Source organism: Oratosquilla oratoria, chromosome 25, assembly GCF_046742065.1.
Source record: "Oratosquilla oratoria isolate Oo_2021 chromosome 25, ASM4674206v1, whole genome shotgun sequence".
In the NCBI taxonomy this organism is placed as follows: domain Eukaryota; kingdom Metazoa; phylum Arthropoda; class Malacostraca; order Stomatopoda; family Squillidae; genus Oratosquilla; species Oratosquilla oratoria.
The window spans coordinates 10,030,067-10,049,489 of NC_134801.1; the positions used below are offsets into that span (position 1 = coordinate 10,030,067).

General features: G+C 39.4%; 2 protein-coding genes across 2 annotated transcripts in view; both read left to right on the plus strand.

Moving 5' to 3' along the window:
• Positions 1-2,102, plus strand: part of LOC143038810 (uncharacterized) — a 3,273-nt gene extending 1,171 nt beyond the window's left edge. The window contains exon 1 of the mRNA XM_076208359.1: positions 1-2,102. This exon is cut by the window's left edge and continues 1,171 nt beyond it. The gene's annotated coding sequence lies outside the window, so the exon portion shown is untranslated.
• A 1,399-nt stretch (positions 2,103-3,501) lies between these two features.
• The window catches only part of LOC143039018 (xaa-Pro dipeptidase-like), an 86,755-nt gene continuing 70,833 nt past the window's right edge, over positions 3,502-19,423 (plus strand). The window contains exon 1 of the mRNA XM_076208864.1: positions 3,502-3,658. Coding sequence (XP_076064979.1) covers positions 3,639-3,658 — 20 coding nt within the window. The 5' untranslated portion in view covers positions 3,502-3,638. The remainder of the gene's footprint in view (positions 3,659-19,423) is intronic.

Genomic DNA, 19,423 nt, shown 5'->3' on the forward strand with positions numbered 1-19,423 from the left:
TGCGCCTCTGTCGTTGTTTGGTGTCGGGTTTGACGACGCCAGCGAATCTGGATTGCCGGTGGTGGTGATGCTGCAGCCCCTTTGACCCGTCGGCCGGCCGGCCGTCCGCCCCGAGGATAATTCGCGTCGATGGATTCGTGCTTGGAGACGGCCGTCATGAAGAGATGGGTATTGACACGCAGCTGCTCAGAACCATGGATTGAAGCAGATCTGTCAACCAATCCATGGAATTTAACTCTTAGACGATGGTGTGGTGTTGTGCTGTGTGCTTCATAAGTCATCTGATCTCATTGTGTGAGTGCACGAAAGGATCTGGAATTATAGATTAGCGAGGTGAAAAAATGAGAAAAAAATATGAACTCAAGAATGTTGTGTAGTGATATGTGGAGATGTCTATTAGGAAACTACTGTCCTAATACTGCATCCTCATAGACTTAACAAATTTTTTTATGATCATAGTGCGGGATTCTGAATTGCTTTCAGTGTAAACATGCAGACTAAAGTTGATAGTGAATAGAAGGTTGATGGTGGTAATATTGCTTTGTATAAAACATTTGTTTATTGATTGGTTTGAACAGGCAGTGAATCTGTTCACAATTGGTATTGGTTATTGTATGAGGGTGATTGTCTTGAGTACTCAATTTTCTTAAATTATGTTGTCAAAATTCATGTGAGGATGTTGGCTTGCTACATCTCTTAAGTATGTGTGAGATCTAACTCGTGTTAGCAGAGGACCATTTTGTTTTATTTATCAATATTACCTTGTGCCCAAAATGTATGCATTTGAGTTTGGTATAGCACTGGTTCATAGCTTTATGATGGTATCTGTGGAGGTAGTCTGTGTTTCATTCCTGTGTGTAGGCTGGGCAACCAATGCTAAGGTCATGTTAAGTTTTTCCGAGAGGATGTCTGCCCTGTTGACGAGTCTTGCAGAGATGGACACATATTTATAGGTTGAGGTATTCAGTTGGACTCCATGCAGAATGGGGTGGTTAGAGAGTGGGTGGCCGCGTTGCACCTTTGCCCAGCAAATTTGTCAGCAGAGCTCCAGTGTTCCTGAGTACAAAGATCCCACCGTCATCAATGATGATAGGAGAAGGATTTGAGGTCTTCCTTTGCATAGAGGCATGTGCAAAGTCAGTTTTTCATTAATTCAGATTCAGATAGAAGGGCTCTATTGTAATGTTAGATGCTTCATAAACAATTGGATGTCTTCAGATGGGTTTACTCAAATGTTGCTCAGTCATGTTCAGGTTTGAGTTTTTAGGCTTGTAAATAGTTGATATTTGTTAAAAGAAATTGCAATTAGTGAATTTTTGGATTAAGTAGGCCAGTATGCACATTATGATAAATTAGGAAATTTCTTTTGTTAGTTATTTGTTATGTGGAGGTAGACCTCAGGGCCTGGCCTGTCATATGGAACTTGCTGGCAGTTTATTGTTCATTATACATCACTGCTAAATAGTCTTCGTCCGCTCATCTCATTCATTAACATCCATGATGATACGTCATATTCATTCTTCTAGAATCTTGATGGGAAATTGAATAATTAATCAAAACTGTTTACATTGAAAACAATGCACTGTTTTTCAAGGTACTTGATTCAAAGCCAGTTTTTATGGAATTCATATGATGTACAGTTATGTTATCAGCAGATTTTGAGTACCACTTAGAACCATTGGAATTTGTTTGCTGTATTGATTTCATCAGCATCACTGTAGCTGTACTTGTCACATCGTGATACAGTTTATAGTATGGGAACTAGGTGTTTTGTTCCCTAGTTCTTTCTAGCAGATAAAAAGTCCATTCTAGAGATGTCAACTTTTCTAGTTCTAGTGTCAAAGGTATAAGATGAAATCTATTGCTGTATCAACACCATTTCCCTGAATTATATGTGATATGTATATGTTAAGTCAACTTTTATCTCTTTTGGGACATACTATTATTTTTTTTTCCGTGAATGTACATAGAACTTGTTAAAACCTTAATGTAAATAATCTTATGTTTTCAATCCTCAAGTGCATGTTTTAGTGCATTTCGCTACATGCAAGAAGTTGAAAAGACACCAAGGTGTATTTGTAATAAACAATTGATAAAAAAAAATTAAGTGTATTTGTGTCCCATCAATGTAATAGATTCTTTGCAAGCAACGATGATGTTGCCATCCTATCTACAGCTTCTAGGCATTACAAGCGTCTTTGATGGAAAATGCTAAACCTGTGGCTCTGGACATGACAATAAATTACTAATGCTGAGGTAAAAGTACCATTACATAAATATTGGAAAAGGAGAATGAAACTAAATGTTCTGACAAATCGTTACGTAATATTGCAATATATGACCAATACAAGTAACTAGGTTCACGGAAATCTGATCATTGCTGAATGTATGAGTGCATAAATATTGCGCCACTCCTGATTCGTATAAATACGGGTTTCCTGAAGTCAACTTGGTTACACTGAGGCTAGTAGTCATTTGTATCTGTAGAAGTTTACGGGCGTGAAATCAGCTAGGGGCACCAAAATGACATAATTTCATTTGCTAGTACTCAGTGACATTGAACTAACGTTTGTACGGCGAATATATCGCTCACTTGAGTAATTCCTTTCGCCTATAAAGTAATCTGTCGGGAGCCGTCTATCGCTTTCAATGTCATTTGAAATCCCTCCTTTATGTCATTTTCTTTCTCTCCATAGTTTATGCAATGAATTGAAGTAATAACAGGTAGCATACTCCTGATACTAGCTCGTCGTTTATATCTATACTTAGACATCAACATCCAAACAGTGAATACAAACGTATTCCTGAGAGTGTTGTGGCATGTGGATATCTAGCATTTTCCTTATCACTGGAAGAGGGAAGTGGAATAATATACACACACACACATATATATATATATGTATATATATATATTGCAGGTCCTCATAGCATATACCTAAATTAGGCATAATCTAAACTTACTGAATTCAAGGATAAGACATTAAAGAAAGATACGATAATCGATGTGTCTGGACAACGTACTGAACATCATGTGAGCGCAGTAAAGAGTCGTCACCGACTGGTCTGCGATATGTGTAAGTGTATGAATTTGTTAAACCCTTTCCGTGCAACTCGCTTACACTGCCAAGGTTCAACCCCGCTGGAACCTGGAATCGGTTCAACGACCTAAGCAGGAAAATCTAGTTATATAAGTTTCTTATGTAAAAGATTATTCGGTTTATTTCTTTTTAATATACATGGAATTACAATATTCGTGTTCACTGTAATGTTGGTCTGTGGACCGTGGGTAATCTACATGCTTATGTATGTATGTTTCTGGATTTTTATTGGGATTTATCACCTGCCACGTTATCAATAAACTCGTATTGGTTGACATTGCTCATTGTCTCCAGCCGCGAAAAAGTTTAGCCTAATTGAACTCTTGTAAATAAATAAAACAAAATTAAACTAAATCTACAAGAGCATATAACGAAACTATAACTAGCTACGTTGACCTCATCCCTTCATACTTATGTCTTTCCCAAGAGTATTTTAAATTGTTCAAAAGCCTGGCAGTATGGTAGGTTGTTTACAGGCTCGGTGGCTAGCGGCACACGGGGTACGGATCTTGGCCAAAGCTTAACGAGTATTCTTCCAAGATGGCGTCTGCTGGCAACAAGTAAGTGACTAACGATCAGTTATTACCTTTAAAAAGTCATCGTTTCATTTTGACACATTGTGTGAAATAGCACAATGAGTTGAACAGTAGACTTTGTTGCTGTAAAGTGCAATTTAGTTCGTATGTTGACCGTAATAACAAAGAACATACAGCAGTCAAAGTGGGTGGAAACATTAGTTACATTTGGCGGCTCGTTAATTTCGCACATTGTGATTGACTCTGAACACTGTAAGGTACCATCATGAAACTTGTGTCTGAAAAATATAAATTGGAAGAAAATAAATATGTGTTATTATGGTGTTGGAAAACAAATGTGTTGTTATATGGTTGGAAGTGTCGTTTTGCTAAGCATTAAATTAATACGCCAAGTATATACACTGTTTACATCTGTCATGTGACAACGTAGATACGACTAAGAGGGACTGTAAACATGTTAACGCATTGTTCTACACAATTTAATTATCCCAAAACGTTAGAATTGTGTGATGCTGGAAATACTTTTATCTCGACACGTCTCGATGTGATGTGTAGGATTATAATCACTGTCTTTTTAAACGACAAATTAACTTTTTTGTTCTGGGTAGATCTATGTCGTAGTTTAGTTTTTATTTTGCAATGGGACCCACATATACAATAATACAATGTATAAAACTGTTAGGATGACACAGAAAGCTTGTCATATATTCCTCCCACCCTCACCTTAATTTAAGGTGCTAGGGTCTCGATCAGGGGTGAAATTCACCCCCAGGGGGGAATTTTGGGTTTTCTGGGGGTGATTTGTGACCACAGTCAGTTTACGCGGTGAGGAAAGCAGTTATAGGTTTTGGCCTATCTGGCCTGTCACCTGGGCTGGAATTATTATACTAATAATATGGTGGAAAATATGTACTAATTTGGAAAAAATAAAAGGGTTTTTAGTAATATTTGCATATTAATTAGAATGCACTTTTTGAAACAGGCAATCTTGGAAAGGAGGGGGAAATGACATTCAGACAAATGGTGAAAGGGGTGAATGGGCCAAGTAAGGCTGAGAACCCTTGGTCTAGATCATACAATACAGTGGGTGCTTTTCAACTTGGGGAGGTACACCCCTCAAGTGGGCAGTTAAGTTTTTCAAGTGGGTAATATGATTTTTAACGGGGGAAGTTGAGGACAACTGAGGAAGTCTAGGTGGAAAAAATGATTCAGTTTGTTTTGTTTTTTATTTTACATTGATGCCTTGTTCTTTTGAAGTGGTTTTAAAACCAAGGTTTTACACTTTTTCAGCTGAAGGGGAGTTTATTTTTCATAAGAACATAAGAATGAAGGAGACTGCAAGAGACCATAAGGCCTACACTAGGCAGCTCTGTATCCATCACTACCCGTCATCCCCATCCATAAAGTTGTCAAATGGTTTCTTAAAATAACTGATAGTTTCAGCGCTTACTACATGGTTACTAAGTTTATTCCATTTGTGGACCACCCTATTAGTAAACCAATGCTTGCCTATTTCCTTTTTAAATCTAAATTTGTCCAGTTAATAACCATTACTGTGAGTCCTGCCCTATTGTTTTAATATGATGAATCTTGTTTGCATCACCCTTGTTAAAGCCTTTGATCCACTTGAACACCTCTATTAGATCACCCCGCACTCTGTGATCAGGATTTTAAAGGTGATTAGGTGAGGCATAATGGCCAAAAAAAGGTTGAGAACATTGGTCTAGAACCATAGTCTTTGTACAGGTCCCAAGATATCTATCAGGTTGGCTATATTTCCTCATCTTAAGAGGTTTGACCACTGGTGAGTGCTCCTCTCATGTGATAGAATATAGTGACATTAATGCAACACAGAGAAGTGTAAAATTTCTTTTCAGAGGGGTGGAGATGAGGCCTGTGTGTTTCTAAGAAATGGATCTTGATGTAGTAAATTTAGGGTTAATGCTCTGTTATACATGGACACCTAATATATTGTTCCAAGAAGGTGAGCTTATGACAGGAGGCATACAGCTGACTATAATGGTAAAAAAAATTGATGGGACATGAACCCATATTCAAGTTTACTTATTTTGTTTAGTTTGTGCAGTTGCATCTATGCAGTGAGTTTTGGCCCAGATCCAGAGACATGCACTGACTCTTGAAGGCCACATTTCCCTGTGGACATAGGGTTCTTGTGTCCTCTTGTATTTGGGTAGCATCAGTCTTTGGGAATTTTGCCCCCTATCATGCCATCTTCCTTTCCCAGATGAAAGCATATCTTGCTAACAGGATAAATCTCCCAACAGTCAGAAAAACAAATGTAGATACCTTGAGTATCCTTGAGAGGATTTCGGACTATTGTTTTCGTCTCTAGGCAGTGGCACTGTCTCCTTCACTTCACCTCAAGTATAGTTGTTGGCCGACTGCTGTTGTCTGTCCACAGTGGCCGGGGGGTGGGGTGCCCACTACTTTCGGCCCGTCCCGGGCGCTGTCCGTTGCAGAGCACCCCTTCGGATAGGGTAAGTGATGTCGGCCGTGGTAGGAGCTGGTCCAGTTTGTGATGAGGCCAGGTTTGGTATGAGGGCAGAGGAGGTGTGTCATCTATCTTCGGCAAGAAGTTGTCCAAAGATGATGGAAAGCTGTTTTAAGAGCATTGGCCCAGTCCTGCTGAAATTGTTAGCCCTGATTTTTTAGTCTTTGGCAGTTTGTTTTGGAGGGTTTTGATATAGGAGGCTCTTCCTCACATACTGTTAGTGGTCAAGTTAAATGCCGATGTTAGGTACTAGTCCTGCCAGAATTTGCCAGATGTATATGATTTAATACCTTTCTCCTTTATTTTGGAGAGAGTAGATCCTCAGGTGCTTCAGGTATTCTCAATAATGTTTACCAGCCAGTTGCAGTGAAGCTTCTCGGTATGGGTTCAAGCTCCTCTATCTCTCCAGTAGTTTTGACAATGCCGAGTTCTTTCATAGAGTCATAAGACATTCCTCCTCCCTGGTACTGAAAATCCTCAGGATCCATTCCAGAAGTCCTCTTGCAGACTGGTGGACTGTACATGTTGACTGAACATGCCATCATTGCTACTGTCATTCCCAGGTCATGGAGGCTGCTCTTGATTTTTATGGGGCCTTGGGTGGTGCTGTAGGTAGTGCTCTCTTTGATGGTGTTGTTGTTGCCATGCCAAAGAACCGCAGATTTGTTTTTGTTAAAGAGCATGTTGGGTGCCCACAAGTAAATTTTGCCCAGGTCTTCTCAACAGGTAGGTATCGTGCCTCACCTCCTGGGTCATAAACGAAGGATGATGTTATTGAGTGCTTTACATCCTTGTCTGTATTACTGATGAACACTAGGAATAGGAAGGGCCCTAAAACAGACCCCTGTGGGACACCACTCATTACTAGTGACTTCTCAGATATGGTACCATTTACTGTCACCTGCTGGATTCTCTCGTATGGAAAACTATAGGTCCAATATACAAAATAAAGAATTGGGAATAATACCAGGATACACCAAAACCACCCACAATAGAACAACAGCTATCAAACCACAGTACTCCACATAGGATGTCGTATGAAAATAATAAATCATTCTGTACTAGAGCCTTCAAATCCACTTAACCATCTCATTTCATCACACAAGCACAACCAGCTAAGGAAAATAAAATCTTACTACTCAGACATTTATCTCAGACTAGTTATCTGTACTTTTCAATACGTCCATACAAAAGCACATTCATGCCTAGATCAATAAACAAGCTCTTCAATGCAGAGCACAACTGTGTCTTGCCAAAATCCCCGCATACATCAGGACCAAAGAAAAGTTCCTCTCAACAAATGCAAGAACCATACTAACATATGTTCAGGATATTATCTAGCTATTAGACAGTACCAGCACAGAATAGGCCCGGCTATATAATCAAATGGTTCCTAGTGCTGCAACCATCACACAGAGGACACTGAGCACCTGATACAACACTGCATACAGTAGCTGTTCCAGGACAACAGCACAATATTTCTTCCCTGAGGGACTTCTGGCCCTGTCTAGTGGGCATGGATTTCCTGCAAGAGAGACCTGGATCAATAGATTGTTTTGAAGTTTGATTTTCTTTTCATTACATTTCATTAGCTTGCTTACTGTTACATATTCTTTGTCATTTAATAAGAATTGATAGTGGGTAAACTAGCTTTGACTGTTGGACCCTGCTTTGGAGATGCTGTGTCTTGCTGCATTGCTTCTGACCAGAGCAGTAGTTGGGGGACAGGGATGACCCTTTATCCACAGAGGGCTAAGAAAGAATGGACTAAAACAGGTGAAGGGTGGGTGTAAGCCTTGGCTGGCTGCCATCCTTATAAGGGGGAAAAGGTCTTTTGGTATAGTTTGATTGTGTATTGTTGTTATTGATATTATAATTATTACTGATATTATTATGTTATATTGATAGAGTGGAAGATATAGAAACAAATGGAGGGAGATTGTGAGTGGATAAAAGGATGATGGATTCCAAAAGGATATTCTCATTTACTCTGTAAAATTTTTGAGTGGATAATAGGGAGGCAGTTGCTCTAAAATAAAGTAGGAATTGGTGTGTATGTGTGTGTGTGTTTGGGGGGGGGGGTGAGAAACCAACTCTAGTTGTCAAGTCCAGCTATGGAATTGCTCCATTGTTGCATTACTTTTAACCTGATCAGTGTGGTGGGGGGCATGGGTGACTTCATCTACAAGATTTTGAGATGGGAGGGACATTGATAAGTTTTAATGTGTATGACATTGGTGTACAATTTGAATTGACAGCCCCCTTGGGGGAGAGGACTTTTGGATTTATGTATTATTATTACATAAATATTTATATCAATGGCTTTTTCCCCCATACAAGGGAGGTAGTCAAAAAACAAAGGCATAAAGTCCACTCCCACCCTTTCCATCCCCACATACTCCACTCCCATTCACCAACCCTCCCTCCCTCTTCTTGGCACCACCTGGATGACAGGCTATCCCTGCATGCACTGCCTTGGGTCAGAAACAATGTAGCAAGACACAGCACATCCACAGCAAGGCCTCTTCATTTAATTGGCAACCCCCTCTCCGTCCCCTCATACAGGAAAAGAGAAGATGGGGAGAAATACCTTTGGACTGCATCAAAATATCATTCACACATACTCCCTTACCCCCTATCCCCCACCCACTCCCATGCATCACAGCATCATCCATACACAACTATTCATCACTCGCCCCCATCTTCTGTCTTCTCCCTTCCTCAACAGACATTCCCCTCTTTCCCAGTGTCCCTTTTACCATCCATTCATCTCATCCTTGGTTACCTCCTCATATTCACTCTATCCACCTCTGCCTCCCACACCTCTTTTACTAATCTTTCTTCACTCATTCTTTCCATATGTTCAAACCATCCCAATACTCTTTCATCAACCCTATCTCCCAACTCCCTTTCCACCCTCATTCTCCTCCTCACCTCGTGTGAAAAATTGTAAGAAATACAGCTGAAGTTCATAGAGAGATCCCTGGCCCAGTCTGTAGACCAAATGCCAAAAGATCAGGAGGTGAGGGAGGTTGACATGTCTTGAAAATGGCAGCTTTGCTGTCCATTGTGTAGGACCACCACAAAATACCAGTCACTGATCCCTGTTTCAGGGAAGAAATGTTGGGCTGTTGTCTGTGTTTAATTAATATGACTGTTTAGTCTCTTTGTTACCAGCTTAGTAGGAGGAGGAGGGGAGCAATCACCTGTCAGCTCTCCTTTTATGAAAAGGTGGAGGAAATAGAGTTGATAGAGGGGTCTTGGGCCCAGTCTGTAGACTGTCAACCCTTTATGGATGCACCTTCAGATGGAGATGAGGGTTGATGGTTTTTGAAGACAGATTGCAGGAACATGGTTATCTTCCTGGACCACATACAAATACCCATCATTGATTCCTTGTGTTATATTTCTGCCATACACTATACCTGGGATGTTTAAAAGGGCTATGGTGGTTATACTCAAGTTTGCAACCTTTGACCTTGTAGCTTGGCAATCTGCATGCCTTCTTCTAGTCTTTGGATACCTTCCCTCTCATAGCATTGCATACCCTCACTAACCTACCTTCATATTCACCTCATCCAGTTCTATTGCTTTTCCATATTACAACTTTGCAACTGCATTCACTCCTTTATCATTAAGTTTGTGGCTATTCTCTTCTCTAGTTGCTTCTTATTTCATCACTGTCCAGTATTGATTTTTCAGCATTCCTGTCTTGGCTCACATTTAGTAGTTTCTCAAAATATTTCATCTGACTTTTCATAACCCAAGCTTCCTCTGCCAACTCATCCATTCATATCCTGAATCATACTCTCCATCTTCTGGAAGTTAGTGCAACAAAAGAGTAATTATTTTCTTCATTTTTTTTATGTTGAAGGGAATTCTAAACAGAAATTGTCTGGCATTAACCAAAGTAAAATAGTACTTCTCAGTATCAAAGATGTTAATCTAGATCAATGTAACTATCTATGAAATGGAAACTATGTAGTTGAGTAAAATTATCTTGAATTAGTGGATTTGATTTAATTTGACACAAATAAGAAAATATGTATTAACAACACATGTATACATTAGAATAAAGACTGAAAAATGTACCAAGTTTTCATTATGATCCTTGAGTTAGAGATGTGGACTACAGTAGTCACAGCAAGATTGAGGCAGAGTTGTGGTAGTGCAAAACTACGATTCGGTAGTTGGGTAAACAAACAGGAAGAAATACTGGGCTAAGAAATCAGTCAGTCAGTTACCCAAGATTTGCTGGAGACTCATGGCTCCCAAGTATCAGGCAACAGCCATTGGGTTGGCCCCCAAGTATCAGGCATCAGTTACTAGACCCCCCCCCCCCTCCTGTACCAGTTAACAGTCTGGATTGGCCCCTAATTCACTCAAAGAAGCAATATTGTATTGTTGTCTGGGTGTGGCAAAGGTGGAGTGAAGGGTGAAGCGATCTGTCTCTGGGATGGTTGCCCATGGTGCAATTTGCCTTTGTGGTCAGGCCTATTTTGTGTTAGTTTTGTATCAATGCTTCTCTTGGGAAGGATTTTTCTGAGGAGCTAATATCTGTGAGGGGTGTTTGATGGAGAAAGATCGTTAGTGGTCAGCCTCGAAGTGTTTTTTTGTGAATGTTCTGTATGAATGTGTTTGTTCAGTGGTGGTTGTAGGTATTTTAGTAGTATGCTACTGAAATATTTGGTTGATTTTAGTTTGTTTATGTGATGTAATGAGATAAGTGAATAGGGTTGAGGGCTCTTTCATGAGGAGGATTTTGGTTTGTGTATTAGTGCTCTGTTAGGGATGGTATTGGTCTTATTTTCAATACTTTACTTTCTATAGTTTGTATTGTGTCTTTGATATCTTAATTATTGGGAGCCATGCTGTGGAAGTGCAGTTGTGTGTCTTAAGGGGATATGTAGACTGGCTAAAGTTTCCTTCTGTTGTCCAAATCTCATGCCTCTGGCTGATTTTAGTATGTTTATTTCCTTTATTTTCATGGTCAATATGCTGGGTTATTGTCAGGTTGTGCAGATGAGTATTTTGGTGTTATATTCTGGATCTGATGTTTGGAGATCACTTATGGAGAGGTTAAATAGTGCAGGGGAGAGTATTGCTCCTTGTAGGACAACTGTACAGTATTTTAGTCCTAGAAATTTGGTTGTTATTCGTTACTCATCACTGTCTATCAGCTGAAAGTTTGTTGACCATTACTAATCATTGTTATGTCTGTCTGTCTCCATGATCTTTGAAAGTATGTGTCGAGGAACTACATTAAGTGCCTTGTTGATATTCCACTTGGATATAGTGGGTAGCAGTGAGATAGGTCTGGGATGCTGGGTTTTCTGGCAGTTTGGTTTCGGTATGTATGTGGGGACTTCCATTTGGAATTTTACTGTACAACCAGGAGTAATTGATGTATCAGTCAACCTGTTATTGCAATTGTAGAGGAGTTTTTCAATTCCTTTATTCTCCCTTCCATATCTTTGTGTCTAGTTTGATTTTTTGTAACACTTTGTTTTCTTGTATTCTGGGGTTGTGGGTTTGAAACTTGCTTTGGAGATAAGTGTTTGTTAATTATTTTGCATTGCTGTTTTGGTGATGATATTATGTTTATTAACCCATGGTATTACCATGTTACTCCGATCACTTCATAGGTATGAGTGGAAATCTTGAGTTTTTTATGGTTTTGATAGTTCTGCACTTTTTTTTTTACTTGTTTTCTTATCTGTTTGTGTGCTTTTCTTAGTTTTCCTTGCCTTTTATTCTTCATTAATTACATGATATTGTTGTGTAATTGTAGGTTTTTATGTTAGTTTTTGTATGATTTTTTAGTTTATCTTTTTTGGCGGGTAGCAATCTCTATTGTGTAGTTTGGGTTGTATGCTTATTCCTGTACCCACGAGGAATATCTCTTGCTCGCACGTTTCTTAATAGTCATTGCTGTTTCTTCTGCTGCTCTGTTGATGGTTGGAAACAGGTCAGTAGTAAAGGTTTATTTAATTATACTTTATTTATTTTATTTATTTTTTTCCTTTGTGTAGTCTTGACAGTTTGATTTTGCATTGCTGTTTTGGTAATGGTACTACCATGGTTACTAACCTATGGTATTACCATGGGTTGCTCCAACAACTTCATAGGGGTGGAAGTCTTGAGTTTTTGATGGTTTTGATAGTTCTCCACATTTGTTTATTACTAGTTTTCTCATTTCTTACCTCTTGTTCTTCATTAGTTACATTGTAGCTTTGTGTAATTGTAACTTTTTTTTTTTTTTTGGTATGAGTTTTTATTTTACCTGTTTTGGAGGCTAGCTATGTCTTTTGTGTAGTTTGGGTTGTATTCATATTCCTGTAGCCTTGGCTCTCGTAATAGCCACTGCTATTTCCTGTACTGGTCCGTTGATGGATAGAAACAGGCCAACAGTAAAGGTTTCTTTTATTTTTATTTATTTTCTTCTTCCTCTTCTTTGTTTAGTCTTGACAGATTGATTTTACATTGCTGTTATGGTAATGGTATTACCATGGTTACTAATTACTTCAACCACTTCGTAGGTAAGGGGCGGATTCTTGAGTGATGGTTTTGATAGTTCTCCACATTTGTTTATTACTTGTTTTCTCATCTGTGAATGTGTGTTTCAGTTTTTTTGGCTTTTGTTCTTCATTAGTTATGTGGTATCTTTGTGTACTTGCGTGTACATATATATATATATATATATATATACAGTGCTCGACAAAATTCGCGCCTGCACCAGACCGGGCGCAAATTATGGCGAAAAAATGATGGTCGACAAAATTCGCGCCTGCATAGGCCAGACCGGGCGCAAAAAACATGGAAATCATACATATGGATAAATAAAACACAAAAGAAGCAACCTTTTATCTTTATTTAGTACTTTATTGGCTTCCCCTTCCTTTTTATCACTGCATGTAGGCGACGTGGCATAGACAGGGCAAGGTTCCTTAGCTTAGCAGGGTCAAAACCATGCCAAGAAGTCTCGATTGCAGCCTGGAGCTTGGGGAGTGAACTGACGTCCTTATCCTGCAGGTCCTTCTTTACCATGTACCAAAGATTTTCTATTGGGTTTAGGTCAGGGCTGTTACCTGGCCAGTCCCTGATGAACCCAACATCACAGTCATTAAGCCAGCTAGTCACAGACTTGGCAGTGTGGGCAGGGGCACCGTCCTGTTGAAAAACTCTGGCAGAGGTCATGTCAAAACAGTCTGGCAAGTGATCACATAACAATTCCAAATAATTGTACTGATTAACTTTCTCGTTTTTTGGCAAAACAATTAATTTCCCCATGCCCCTGCCAGAGAAACAACCCCACACCATAAGAGAGTCAGGGTGTTTAACTGTACTCTCCACATAACGGGGGTCCAGCGGGTCGCTACCCGGACGGCGGTACACCCTTGCACCACGGTTGCAAGTGACTGTGAAGGTGGCCTCATCAGACCACAGCACGTCCAGCCAGTCATCATTGGTAAATGCTGAGTATTTCTTGGCAAAGTCAATACGACGTTGGCGCTGTGGCTTTGTCAGCAATGGTTTGCGTACTGGCTTGTGGCTGGTGTACCCAAGCTCACGCACATGCTGTGAGACATGTCACTTATTTCTTTCGTTCCATGGCCTGCATCTTTCAATATCAGCACCTGTGCAATCTGTTCATTGCTTAAATGGTTGGTCGGAGCCATATTTACACTGAAAAGGTAAAAAAATGCGACACAAAACTTGGCCCCCTCACGAGCACAACGTCACACACACCCTACCTCCACGAATGCCCTGAGGCAACTGACGTGCTCCAGCTTCCCTGTCGCATCGTCCTTGGATGCCGTGACGTTATACAGGCAGACGCGAATTCTGATATCTTTGTTTCACCATCAAAATGACCATCATTTTTTCGCCATAATTTGCGCCCGGTCTGGCCTAAGCAGGCGCGAATTTTGTCAAGCACTGTATATATATAATGTTAGTTTTTGTATGATTTTTTTTTATTTTGTCTTTTTTTGAGAGTAACAATCTCCATTGTGTAGATTGGGTTGTATGTATTTTCTTGTAGACTTTAGGAATATGCCTTTCATAATAGTCACTGCTATTTCTTTTACTGTTCTATTGATGGATGGAGACAGGCCAAACAGGATTTTTTTGTATGTGTGTGTGTGTTTGAAGTCTTGAGAGTTTGCTTTTTTGTAGTTTATGAGTGGTTTCTTGCATGTATGATTTATTTGTACTTTAGTTTCATAGTAATCTCATTGGGAAGTGGTCTACAGGGAGGTCATGTATGGTTTATTTCTTCAAAGAATTTTCTTAGCCCAAAGTCATCTGCTTTCCTAAAATTGAGTCTCCCTTGCCTTTGTGATTCATTCTTTGGCCCCAGTTCCTCATCCAGCTGAAATTCATTTGTCCCATGGTCACTTTTTCCTATTGGGTAAAGGTAGTTCAAGGAGCTGATGATATCAGGCTCTATGGTTAGTACATACATATACCAAAGGCTTTTTCCCCCTTACATGGGGGGGTAGCCAAAAAAAAAAAGGCATAGAAACCACTCCCACCCATTCCATTTCCTATATATTCCACTCCCCTCCACCCTCCTCCCTCCCTCTTATCTTGGCACCTCCTGGATGCTGGGTCATCCCTGCATCCTGTCCACTGCTCTGGGTCAGAAGCAGTGTTGCAAGACACGGCACATTCCACAGCAAGGCCGATTCATAAATTTGGCAACCCCCCCCTCTCCGTCCCCCCATCTCCCACCCACTCTCCCTCATGCATCACAGCATCATCCATACACAACCCCTCTCCATTCACCCCTATCTTCTGTCCTCTCCCATCCTTCCTCCACAGACATTCCTCTCTTTTGTAATGCCCCTTTCACCCCATACATCCATCTCATCCTAGGACACCCCCTCATATTCCCTCCTTCCACCTCTGCCTTCTACACTTCTTTTACTAATCTTTCTTCCCTCATTTTTTCCATGTGTCCAAACCATCCCAATACTCTTTCATCAACCCTATCTCCCAGCTCCCTTTCCACCCCTGTTCTCCTCCTCACCTCCTCATTTCTCACTCTATCTATAGTAACCCTTATCATACTTCTCAGACATTTCATCTCAAACACATTCAAACTCCTCTCTTCCTCTCTTATGTTCCATGTTTCTGCCCCGTACATTGCTGTTGGCACAATCACTCCTTCATATAACCTCCTCTTAGCATCCATTTCCAGATGTCTATTTCTCATTACACTGTTTAATCCACCAAGGCATTTACTCTCTTCTCTCAATCTACATTCTACCTCCACCCCCACTCCTCCCTCTCCTGCCACATTTGCACCCAAGTATCTAAAACTATCCACTTCCTCCAGTCTTTCACCCTTAATACTCACTTCCAGCCTGCTGTTACTCTCTCCCCTTATACATCTCGTCACCTTACATTTGCCCACATTTATCTTCAGCTTCCTTCTTTCACAGACCTTCTCAAACTCTGTCACTAACTTCCTCTTTGGTTAGTAAGAGATTTAATATTGTGAGAGTATCATCTCTTACCATTGCTATACTCAGCAGTGTATTTCCCTAGGAATCTGCTTTGCTGCTTACTTCTCATTCCTCCCAGCTGATGTCGCAAAATCTCCAATAAGGACAATGTTACTACTTTGTTAATTGTTTTCTTTAGGAAAAGAGTTATATCCTTTAACATTTCTTGTTATTCAGTTTCATCCCAAGCTCTTGTCTTGGGGGGAACAAATGCCACCATGAAGTCTCTTGTATTGTGTCCTTTAGTACTGATCTTTAGGTGAATTGCTTCAGATTTGCTTCTTCCACTTTTATGTCACTTCTCATCACAAACATTACTCCTCCACCCTTTTTATCTTCTCTGTCTCTTCTACAGAAGCTGTATCTGTTGTTACCCAACTGTATATAATTTTTTTTTGGTAGTTTAGTCTCTACTAGATATATCAAGCTCATTTATCTTTAAGTAAGCATTTCTCCAACCAGGCCAATAGTAAACCATCAACATTAGCATATACTATTCTAAATTTCCTTGTAGTACTTAGTTCACAATACAGTATTCTTGTTTTCTTAGAAACCGTGTCCTCACCTTCTGATTGACAACTTAATTTTTTTTGTTTTTTTTTCTGTTCCTTCTATTGTTTTTAGCTTTGGCTTCCACTAGGAGCTTTCATGTCTTTGCTCATTCCTCTTTTTTTAGCAACTTTCCTAATCCAAATATTTTGTAACCTTTCTCCCTTCCAAGACTTGCTGATTACTTCTTTTCTCATGGCTTGTAACTTGAACTTTATTTTTGATGGATATGCACAATTTCTATTATATTTGTTTAACTTATAAATGCTATAAATCTGGTCTGTTACATCCAAGCCCTTCCCTAGAGTTGTTCATGTAATTAGCCTAATCATTTGCATTTCTTTTTATTGGCTTAACTTTCCATGAGGTGTTATATTCTTCTTGGCATCCAAAGAATAAGATGCATTTGGACATGTCTACAACATCTCCGATAAGATATATATATATATATTTTTTTTTTTTATATAACCTTGACTATTCCTTCTTCATGGCCATATCTTTCCTGTTGCTTCATGATGTCTTTAAAGGTTACTATATTTCTCCTATTCTCATTTGTTGTTGGCCTATCCTCTTTTTCCTCCATAGATTTTTTTTATTAATTTTTTGAGGCAGGTTTGCTTCCCTTTCCTGCTCAAATTTATTCCCCAGATCATGTAATATAGCTTCATGTGAGGAAATTAAGTCTAAATCTTGCCAACTCTGTAAGAATTTCACTTACATGGCAGAGTATCCAACTTGAGACTTATCTTTTCAAATTTATTTGCTGTACTATATTTGATTAGTTTTTGTAATGGGCTTAACTTTTTGGGTGAAGCCTTCAAAATCATTATTAGTGTAGATATAGCAATGAAAGACAATGGTTTGTGATGGAAACAAAATTAGAAATTGAATTTTATCTTGTGTTTTCTATCGTGAACAGCTTTGGAGTCAGAGGGCACTATATTTTCTTCCCTTTGTGTGTATTTACATAGTTGTATTGTACGGGAAGGGGAGCTATGCTCGTAGTGACCTGTCTTTGTATCTCTCAGCATCTAGTTTGTTCTTAAATTCTTGTATGGTTTTTGCACACACTATTGTTTTGTCCACTTTGTTCTAGACCTCCACCAGTCTATGTGGATTTTTTTTTCTTTTTTTTTTTTTTCCTCCAGATCTCTTCTATAACTATCCTTTTTGAGTTTCTTTTCATGTCCTCAAGTTTTTCTTTTATCCCATTTTAATAAGTCCTTTTTCTTCACCTGCCCACTACACCATGAGCTTTCCCCCTTCCCTACTAATACAACACAGGCACTCCCTCATCTCTGAAATCCACGAAAATTGCATTTTTTTCTGGAGTTCTAATCTTTGCTGTCAATCTGACATGTATTTACTTAGTTGTATTATATGGGAAGGGAGCAATGCTCATGGTGACCCGTCTTTGTATCTCTCAGCATCAAGTTTTTTCTTAAAATCTTGAATAGTGTTTGCACACACTGTTTCTTGGTCTAATTTGTTCCATGTATCTATCACTCTGTGTGGGAAGCTTTTTTTTTTCAGATCTCTACTGTAATTATCTTTTTGTAGTTTTTTTTTTGTGTCCTCTTGTTTTTCCATTGTTCCATTTCAATAAATCATTCTTATCTAAGATTTCCCCTTCATAATTCTATAGATAGTAGGTCTCCTCTTTCCCTTTGTTCCAGAGTTGATAATTCTAATTTGGACAGTCTTTGTTCATATGTCATTTTGGAAAGAGTTGGTGCCAGTTTTGTTGTTGCTCTTTGTATTCTTTCTAATTTTCTTATATTCTTTTTGGTACTGGGTGTCCATGGTGTTGCTGCGTACTCGAGTTTTGGTCTTATTAGTTTAGTTAATTTTTTATCATTTCCTCGTCCAAATAGGCAAATGCCACTTTTATACATCAATAACTTGTAGTTTTCTCCAACTATTTTATCAGTATGCTTATCCGATGTCAAGTCTTTGTTGATCATCACTCCAAGGTCTTATTCCGAGTTTACTTTTTTGACCTCTTCTTCACCAATTTTATTTCTTGATATTCTGTTTTTGCTTTTTCCAAATTCCATTATACTACATTTCTTGATATTGAATTTCACTTCCCACTTTTGAGTCCATTTCCAGATCTTGTCTAAGTCTTGTTGTAATGAGTTGCAATCCTCCTCAGTTTTTACTTTTAGATTTTTTGCATTGTCTGCAAAGAAATTCATATAACACTCCTTCATCCATGTCATTTATGTATACGGCAAACATGGTCGGGGCCAGTACTGATCCCTGCAGGACACCACTTTTCATTTCTTCCCAACTTGAGAATTTAGCTCTAATTACTACTCTCATTTTCCTCCCAGTCAGGAAGTCTTTCATCCATTCCAATAATTTTCCTCTGATGCCACCTATTGATTCTATCTTCCTTATTAGTTTATTTTGTGGTACCTTATTAAATGCCTTCTGTAAGTCCAGAAAGGCAGTCTGCCCAACCATCTCTCTCTTGTATTATGTCTATTAATCTTGAGTAGAAGCAGATCAAGTTTGTTGTACACGATCATCCTTGTCTGAATCGAAATTTATTTGGATTCAGTATAGTTTTTTCTTCCAAATGTTTAACCCATCTATTTTTGACAACCTTTTCGCAAATTTTTACTATTGTGCTTGTCAGGGAGACCAGTCTATAATTTGATGTGTGTGTGTGGGAGGGGGGGGGGGCAAGTGGTAGTCCTGCAAGAAAGACAGCAGCAGGAGAGCTGCTCATTTTCAAAACTCATCACTCCCTTCATCTCCATCAGACTAAGAGCTGACAGTCTCTGGACTGAACCCAGCATCATAACTTCAGAAATACAATATTTCTTACACTTTTCAATGCTAAACAAGCTTTTCAAGATAAGCTCCCAAAATCAATTCTCCACCATTACTCTCAAACACCCAACAGAAAAATCCTTCCCACATGAAGTAAGGACTACATAGGCTTGCTTGTATTTGGGACACTGTCCAGCTTTAAAATGGTACCATCATTGGATAGAACTGGCCACAGATTCAAACTGATATAGGTGCAGCCCGAAGGGATTTCTCCCCAGCCTTGCTGTGGATGTGCTGTGTCTTCCGACACTGCCTCTGACCCAGGCCAGTGGACTGGATGCAGGGATGGCCCGTCATCCGGGAGGTGCCAAGATAAGAGGGGGGGTTGGAGTGGGTGGGAATGGTTTTTGTGCCTTTTTCTTTTTGGCTACCCCC